Genomic DNA, 8,401 nt, shown 5'->3' with positions numbered 1-8,401 from the left:
AACTCATTGAAATAAAATCTCATAAAAGAGGAAATAGTTTGAAAGAGGCATGGATATTCTCTGATAGTCAAGCTGCTTTAAAAAGACTTAGAAATAGTCAGATTCATAATGATCAAATGAATCTTGAACTGATCTTAAACTCTGTTTTGAAAATTCAAAAGAGAAGAACATCAAAGCTGATAATTCATCTGCACTGAGTTCCTGCTCATATGAATATTCATGGCAATGAATTGGCTGATTCAGCTGCAAAAAAGGGTGCAGAATTAAGCAGATCTATTCAAAAAATTATGTCCTAGTCTTTTACAAAGAGAAAAATAAAAGAATCTTGTTTAGACAAGTGAAATGAAAGCTGGCAGAAACAAAAGAAGAGTATACATTATTCAAGATTTGAAACAAAACCCAAGTGGAAATCTTGTTCAATTAAATGTAAAAAGAAAATATTCTCATCTATAATACAGCTGAAACTAGGACATGGCTATTTCAAATCTTATATACAAAGATTTGATGATAGATTTGACTCAATAGAATGCTCATTCTGCAATGCAAATGAGAATTCTGAGCATATTGTAATGCACTGTGCATTATACAATAGTCTCAGAGTCAGATTGAAAGAGAAGTATGATCTAAATCAATTAAATATGAGATTCTTATTCTCAACTGAGACAGGAATTAAATACTTAATAGACTTTCTATCAGAAACTCAAGCAGCTATAAGAAAATAGCTAAATTCAGAATTATCTGAATATGAAGAGAAGGAAATCAATCAGATATAGTCTGTTAAAACAGTTATATATTTAATAATTTGTTTTATTACAGTCTTTCTTTACTTTATCTTTTTCTTTCAATTTCTTTCTATCTATCTATTTAATGTGTCTATCTTTAAGACTGTGTTCTCTTTTCCTTTGTCATGATATTGTCAAATGATTTCAAAGTATCAGAAGATGTTAAAACACTGTAATTTGTAAATGATTTTTATATTCTGAGCTGAAATTTTCTGATTTTACATATCTGAAATTGATGAATGTATAATAGTTAACTTACAGATATAGGAAAAACTCTGAGAACTAAAAGTTCTCAGGTAGATGTCATAGTCTCTGACTGCATACATCTATAATTGAAGAATAATATTAATAATAATGACACTGATTGAAATAAGTTCTTAGTTTTAAAACTAGGTCACTGTCTGATTCTTTTCTATAATAAGTTAATATTCTCAGTTCAGTATATCTCTTCAACTAATTAATCAATCAGTTATTGACTTATTAACATATAAATCAGAGAGTATGTTCACTGAATCTCTCTCATGAAGAGAAATATTCTTCAATATCAGAGAGCTGATTTTGACTGAATTATAACTATCTTTATTCATGAAATGAGAGAAGTTAAGTGAATTTTCTTTACACTTACTTCTCTACATCATATCAGACAGAATTATCTGCTGAATCTGTCAATTTTATAAGAGAATTCTGATAGTTACACTATTGTCAGACTTTCAGTGATTTAAAAGACAGTATTGTATGACATTTCAATACTGAATACTAATGAAAATGATGATTATTTAATATATGAATCTCAGACAACAAGATATTTACATTGCACTTGAGATATCTTGTTTCTTTAGATAGTAATTTGATTTGTATGAAGTAGTTAACTAGTCTAGCTGAATAGTATGCAAGTATTGATTTCACTGACAGGATAGTATATCATGGCTCACAGTATCTCAGTAGTATCTTGATGATGGCATCCGCCAATTACATGGTGACTGAGCTGTCCCCTGATGATGTCAAGAAGTCCTGTGCCGTTTCAACGCCATCTTGATGTTTAATATTCAGTGATGTGTCGCTGAATATAATGGTGGAACATGTGTTACGATCGGCGACACGTGACACGGGTGGAATGGTGGATCCACGGTGTAATCACCGTAAATTAACCCTACGTTCTTCCCGTATGGCTCCATTCCTCCATCACGTTGCCTGAGGGCCCAAGCCTGTTGCGCATTTGGTCTCTATACTACAGCGTACACTCAATGCTTAGTCATTATCCGGCTAGGAACAGCAAACTCGCCGCCAGATATCAAACGCCAAATATCAACATTCGATCGGTTGGCAGATAGGCAGCGGCTCAGATACACTCGACCTATTTCCGACCCTCATTCTCTCATATCTCAACAACATAAAACCATCTATGTCAGGATAAAGGCGTCGTACATTCAGCTCTCGGCTATCCTTTGCATGTCCCCTAGCCCTAGTCACACATTGCGCCATGGCTTCCAGACGAACGACCAACCCCGCCGCTGAACGGGCAGCAAAGAACCAACTAGTTATCAAGAATTTGCTGAAATTGGAATGCAATAAGATTTGTGCGGATTGTAAGCGGAATAAACGTATGCCCTTTTGATTCTGTTACAGCCCTCTGTCTCCTGCTTTGACATCCCGGTTCCACTTACACCCTCCGCCCTAAGTCTTCTGCAGGCGTATGTTTAGAGATTTGATGTAGTAGGAATAGCTAACATTTATCCTCTTTGTGAATAGATCCTAGATGGGCCAGCTGGAATATCGGCATCTTTGTTTGCATTCGTTGTTCGGGCATCCACAGGGGTATGGGCACACATATCAGCCGAGTAAAATCAGTTGATCTTGATACCTGGACGGATGAACAACTACAGAGTGTGCTTAAATGGGGAAACGCTAGAGCTAATAAGTTCGCCGTCCTATCTCAATTCCGTTGCAGAAGGAGCATAGAACCAAGGGTGGGCATATATTAATTGTTTATACCTAGGTACTGGGAAGCAAAACTTGCTCCTGGGCATATCCCCTCAGAAGCGTATGTTTACCTCACCCACTCAGAGGTTTATTCGGAAGTGATATTCTAATTTGACCTACAGGAAAATGGAGAATTTCATTAGAACTAAGTATGAATCAAAACGGTGGGTAATGGACGGACCAATGCCTGACCCATCAACCTTGGATGTCGATGAAGGTGATGATAATATGGTGAGCCTTTCAAATTGCGGGTTGTCTAACCCAGCACCCCTTCTTTTACTTACTGCTCTCTCACAGCCACTGGCCATCGTCCAGGAGAAAGCCAAGCTTGAACGATCGGCGTCCCATCGCGCTGCATCAACAGTGAGCCAGCCTACGCCGCGTCGACCAGGACAGTCAGTCAATCTTTTCGATGACGATTCTCCGGCACCCCCCGAGAGGCCTAATACCACAGATTTACCGGGTATCCGCCCCCCAACGAACCACACCAGACCCTTTGCAGCTCCAGCTCCTAAACCAAACAAACCCGCCGATTCATTACTTGGACTGGATTTCTTTGGCTCTGCCCAGCCAGCGGCAAACCGCTCATCCAGCACTCCGTCATCCAATATAGGCTCCACTGGCCCTTCAAGGCCGGACCTTAAACAATCTATTCTATCTTTATATGCCTCAGTGCCCAAGCCGCAAGCCCCGCCCCAGCACGAACGCAATACCTCATTCGGATCATTTTCCCCTCAACCGCAGCAGCTAGCTCAATCACAGTCAGATGCATTTGGTGGCCTTGCCAATGCTTTTAGTGGTTTGAGCTTTCCTTCCACCACACCCGCTTCTCCTCCGCCTCAAGAACAAGATGCGTTCTCGAACCTCGGCTCGTCTAGTGCTCCCAAATCCCCGCCCACCGCACCAAACATTTCTTCCCCGCCATTGAGTGGTGGTGGGTTTTTTGATTCTGGCCCAAAACCACAGAGATCGAATAATCCGTCTATCTCTTCTGGACGGGATTTCAATCCGGTTGGGGCCACAATGGGATCAACGAAGGCGACAGCAGCTCCTCCCGCGACTTCAACTAGTTCCTTTGACTTGTTTTCCTCCATGTCGATCACTACTCCCGCGTCTCCTCCCGCAGGTCCACCAAAAACAGAGAATTCAAATTCTATCTTCAACCTCTCGGCACCCGAAAGACAGTCCGCGCCTGTATCCCCACCAACCACCACTGCAAACGTCAGTAGCATGCTCTCAAGCAGCGCAATAGACCCGTGGGGCGGGAATGCTTGGAATACGACGGAAGCTACTTCCCCAACTAACAAACAAACCATTTCATCGATGATGAAAGTCCCGGATAAAATCACTGCCAGCGACATTGGCTCTGGATGGGGATCACAATCACCCACTTCTACGACTAAATCAGCGCCGACTGTTGCCGTTGATGAAGATTTTGGTGGATGGACAAGCGCTCCTCCGCCAATTCCGAACAGCAATGCCACATCGAAGCCAAGGCCGGCCGGAGGTTTTTCAGGAAGCGATGATTTGTTTTCTAATGTTTGGGAGTGAAGAAATACTTTATCATTTTGTGCTTTCTTGTCTTTTTCTTGCGAGCCTATGCTGTTTTTAGACATCTATTTACCACGTATGCAATCGATTCATTGGTAAATGTTTGGGGTTGAGCCTGTGTTGATTTTAGCACTTATGGTAACTGTCTGCACCCCAGATTGTGATTCCTTCCCCTTGGCCATCTCCGTTTTCATAGTTAGCTGGCATGTTTTTCGTGCACCGGTCGTTTATCTCATTCATACACAGCGGCTCATCCCTGATGATCAAGGGGCATGATGTGTCATGTAGAGGAAAATGCATAAACTGAAACGAAAAGAATAGTTCAAAAATAATTACATGTTCGAAGTAGCAGCTAGTAATCAAATCTCACCATGCAACAGAATGAGTGCTCGCTAACTCGTAAAGCGAATGTCTATGGGAGGTATGTGTGTGAGCCAACATATCCGTTGGGAGAGGAAGACAAAAGGATATAGATATGACGGAAAGTTCCGCTCCCCAAATTTATAACAGAGCAAGCTTCCAAACAATGCGGTTTGACTCCACAAGACACCGGAACACCAAACCGAATAAGAGAAATAAATATTACGACACGACACCGCGAGTACGTTCCAGCGAGACCGACCTGTCCGAGGCACAGGCCCCAGCCCACTAGGCACATAACAACCGAAGGCCTAATAATAATAACTCCCTCTGGGAATCATGGAGTGTGCGCCACTACCCGCCTAGCAAGAATAAACGACGTAAGAAAAAGAAAGAAAAAGAAAAAGAAAAGAAAAAGAAAAGAAAAAAAAGGGCAGGAAGATAAATAAATTGACTTCCGCAATACCCACGTCACCCGCTGTGCAGTATTTCAAAATATCCAGCCCAAAATAATCCACAACAGGAATCCGGCTACAATGACAATTCCCGCGATTTTGAGTACGGCAACTCTATCCCCCTGTCTCGCCATCCGTGTTAACCGACCGGCACTTCCTCTGATATTAGTCGATAGCGACGAGAATACTTCGCTCTGTTATGTTGTCGATATTGGCGATTAGTACTTGATCAGATCATCAATATGTAGGGGACCGGATATACGTACAGTATTATCAAGCGTGCTGTGATCCCGCGCATGATCGTAAATATCTATCGTGACCGATTTCAATGCATTGGTCTTTTGCGAGAGGGAGTCCAGGAGGGCATTGTTTTGTCTATTTGTTAGTTGGGACGCTGTGTTAGCCGCTGCTCTTCTTTATCTAGTTTTACCACTTGCGTCTCTCTTCCCCCGACCCGTGCATAGCATGGCCTGGAACAGAGTGGCGAAGAAGATATGACCAGGTGCTGACATACTGTTCCCGCACGTAGGCGTCACTCATTTTGAAGAGCGGAGGGAAGAATTGGACGATGAATAATGCTGTTCTTTTTGGCCCCGCAGAGTACAAAAGGGCACCTTCCCGCTGTTCGCTCTCGTCGACTCTGTGTTTTCCGTGAAATAATCTGAACGGTGTCTATTCTATACCGCGCTCTATTGCGGTGGCACTACAGCTTAACTAGCTGCGCGGAGAAGGGGCCGTCAATATCTAGCTCCGTACCGGGTGTCGAGTGATGTTCGAGTGATCGGGTTATGAACGCGGCGTCTCGGTGTTAGTTATACGAAAGTATGATATTTTGGAGTTGCTGTGCTCTCTACTCTGGTGGGAGCTCTTGGATCGAAGGTGAGCGTGGATGGTTGAAGTTGCAGGCCCCGAAGTGATTATCATGTGATACGGATACACTACGCTAAGCCCCAAAGTGATTCATCCATCCATAGCACCACCCAGGCAGTTTAAATAATAAGTAGGTCCAGTACATATCGCGAATAATGAAGTCCATACGCGGCAAGATGTACGATGTGGACAAAGGCATGCAAAAAGATTTTAAGACTGTTATGTGGGTTTCCGTTCCCCTATAGAACTTGGCTTCAGTAAGAGCTTGCCTGTATTGTATTTGAACTACGTCGCCCAACATCATGATGATTTACTATTTGTTGACCAATTTCATCAAGGATACTGGCGGAGCCTTCTAGATGAAGACAGGACCTAACCAAAATTCAACCAAAGGCAACAACTGCTGCCGTACATGTCTTGCAAAGTTCATGATGGACAGCCCCGTAACGATGGCTTTACTGTTTAAGAATGTATAGAGCCACTCGGATTTGCTTCATTTCTCAGTCCTCATTTCTCCATTCCCTTCCTTTGCCTTTGACTGAGGTCCACCAGGGCTTATTTACTTCTAATAATAGCAGTCACACCTGGCGATATGGCGTTCATACAGATTGAATACACTGAGCAAGTCCTTGTAACTGATCTGTATATACATATATGTAAGTACGGGTCAAGACAACAGCTGGACATACGACGTTCAACTTTGGAAGTGATGAAGAACATCATGCTCATTTGCTGGTCAGAAAATGTCGCACACCCTTGACCACAATGTTGTCCCGGGGGGTTGGCCGAGGAGGGTAGGGTAGGGGAGGACACTCCAAGCCGCGCTCCCTCCCCGCTCCCCTTGAAGCTCTTTGGGTATGGTGTAGCCGACTTTCGCTTTACAAAACTACCCTAGACAGAAGAGGTAGGTCATATTTGGCATATGATGGAGGGGACAAGTAGAAGGTTTAAGTAGCAAAACGTCAATTGAGAGGAGTACATTGTAACAGCCATGTTGGATGCAGTATTAATATTACCTCCCTAAAAACGGCGGCTAACGGGCAATGGAATAACTAGCGCTTAATCCGTCCAATCAATTGCTAGGAGCGGTTGCGGCTCCGCCCCACAACCTTTGTGCCGCGAGCTAAAATTGACACACCAATAATCCGATCATTGCTTGTGTTTCAGCCTTCTTGCTCCCTCCGCACTTCCCCTCCGCACTTTCCTCCGATAGGCGCTATTATCCAAGCACTCCCAACCACATACAGTGTAGGAGCACTTTTGCGCCAATCACTCTTCCTTTTGGGCATTATTTCAAGTCTTTACCTGTGGAAGGGGGGGTAGAGGACGGCGATCCCTAAACTTCCAGCTAGAAACATTGATCCATTATCCTCTCCTTTGTCTCTCCTTTGTCTCTCCAACACTCAGGCAACATTAATAAAATCTGTTCCTAGAAAGTGGTTGACACATTCAAGATTCTAGGTCAGTGATAAATAAAAGTAAAAAATAAAAAATAAAAAATAAAAAAAGGGGTCGGACAATAAGCTGTGTTCCTGTTGTCCTGAATACGTACATGTAGAATATATAACTAGTTACGGACGATTCAGGGGGAGCGGAAGAAAAGTAAAAATAATACAAAAACAACAAGAATACTACAAAACCGGCGAAGTTAAATGCCACCTAGGACAGTATTCGTCATAGCAATTTTCAAAATTTTCAAAGGGGCAGAGGAAATAAAAAAAGAAAAAAAGTGCGAGATGCGCAGAGAGGGAGAAATACAACACCACGCCAAAATAGCAAGACACGAGAAAGCGACGAGTGAAAATGTTACTTGGGGTGTTAGGGCCATGAATAGAAGACGCCTGGTAATAGAAGACTAGGAATGAGGTATAATAGGTAAACTTGCCAGCTTTGTGAAATAACAAAGATGAGGGAAAAGAAGAAACGAACGGAAAGGGAAACAAAAACAAATAAGTGGGTGGAAAATAGAGAAATTTGGAAAACAAAATCCTGCCGCTATGCCATCAACAAAGAAAATCAGGAAAAGGAAAAAAGAGTAATGTCATAATTGATTCAATAAAGAAAATAGTGCAGGAAGAAGACGAGAGGGGATCCGGGTGCGATTTCCAAAATCTAACCAGAACGGAGTAATCTTTATGAAATGCCGTCGTCGGGGGGGGTAACTGGGTGCATGGAGAGCGGAATCAATTCTAGGCTGAGGAGGATATTGAATGTGGGGAATACATTTGTGCGCTTAAGGTTATCTCAGTGGATATCGAGGGAGATATGGCCCATGGGTATAAATTAAAGTGGGACACACTACGAGGCAAAGGGTAATAGGATGATTGGTTGTTTGGGCAGGATGTAGTTGAGAAACACTGGAAAGATTAATTTCCCATTATTCGAAATGTTGGTTTCGCCATA

At 42.6% G+C, this 8,401-nt stretch overlaps 2 protein-coding genes across 3 annotated transcripts; one reads left to right on the top strand and one right to left on the bottom strand.

Annotated features, from left to right (window-relative positions):
• Positions 1-1,951: 1,951 nt before the first annotated feature.
• On the top strand, positions 1,952-4,995 carry BDBG_04349. 2 transcript variants are annotated; one of them, XM_031721631.1, is made up of 5 exons: positions 1,952-2,383; positions 2,532-2,700; positions 2,779-2,823; positions 2,885-2,993; positions 3,060-4,995. In XM_031721631.1, the coding sequence occupies exons 1-5, from the start codon at positions 2,263-2,265 to the stop codon at positions 4,311-4,313; spliced, it is 1,698 nt and encodes a 565-aa protein (XP_031578262.1). In that variant the 5' UTR covers positions 1,952-2,262; the 3' UTR covers positions 4,314-4,995. The 2 variants fall into 2 exon arrangements, with proteins under 2 accessions (XP_031578262.1, XP_031578261.1); XM_031721632.1 differs by having other exon boundaries at positions 3,078-4,695.
• BDBG_04348 (blocked early in transport 1) lies at positions 4,307-6,070 on the bottom strand. The gene is made up of 3 exons (XM_002625433.2): positions 5,643-6,070; positions 5,395-5,503; positions 4,307-5,322 (listed from the first exon to the last, which is right to left on the bottom strand). The coding sequence occupies exons 1-3, from the start codon at positions 5,666-5,668 to the stop codon at positions 5,164-5,166; spliced, it is 294 nt and encodes a 97-aa protein (XP_002625479.1). The 5' UTR covers positions 5,669-6,070; the 3' UTR covers positions 4,307-5,163.
• Between the last annotated feature and the right edge of the window lie 2,331 nt (positions 6,071-8,401).

This window comes from Blastomyces gilchristii, assembly GCF_000003855.2.
Source record: "Blastomyces gilchristii SLH14081 genomic scaffold supercont1.7, whole genome shotgun sequence".
NCBI lineage: Eukaryota > Fungi > Ascomycota > Eurotiomycetes > Onygenales > Ajellomycetaceae > Blastomyces > Blastomyces gilchristii.
The sequence above is the reverse complement of the archived record's forward strand: the minus strand, read 5'-3'. Positions and strand labels throughout refer to the sequence as shown.

Excerpts from the sequence above, each read along its gene's own strand:
- BDBG_04349 (XM_031721631.1), top strand. The coding sequence starts at position 2,263 with ATGGCTTCCAGACGAACGACCAACCCCGCCGCTGAACGGGCAGCAAAG. Across the intron at positions 2,824-2,884 it reads GGGCATATCCCCTCAGAAGC|GAAAATGGAGAATTTCATTA; the intron begins GTATGTTTACCT and ends TTTGACCTACAG. Across the intron at positions 2,994-3,059 it reads ATGAAGGTGATGATAATATG|CCACTGGCCATCGTCCAGGA; the intron begins GTGAGCCTTTCA and ends GCTCTCTCACAG.
- BDBG_04348 (XM_002625433.2), bottom strand. The coding sequence starts at position 5,668 with ATGAGTGACGCCTACGTGCGGGAACA. Across the intron at positions 5,504-5,642 it reads GACGCCTACGTGCGGGAACA|ACAAAACAATGCCCTCCTGG; the intron begins GTATGTCAGCAC and ends ACTAACAAATAG. Across the intron at positions 5,323-5,394 it reads ACAGCACGCTTGATAATACT|AGCGAAGTATTCTCGTCGCT; the intron begins GTACGTATATCC and ends ACAACATAACAG.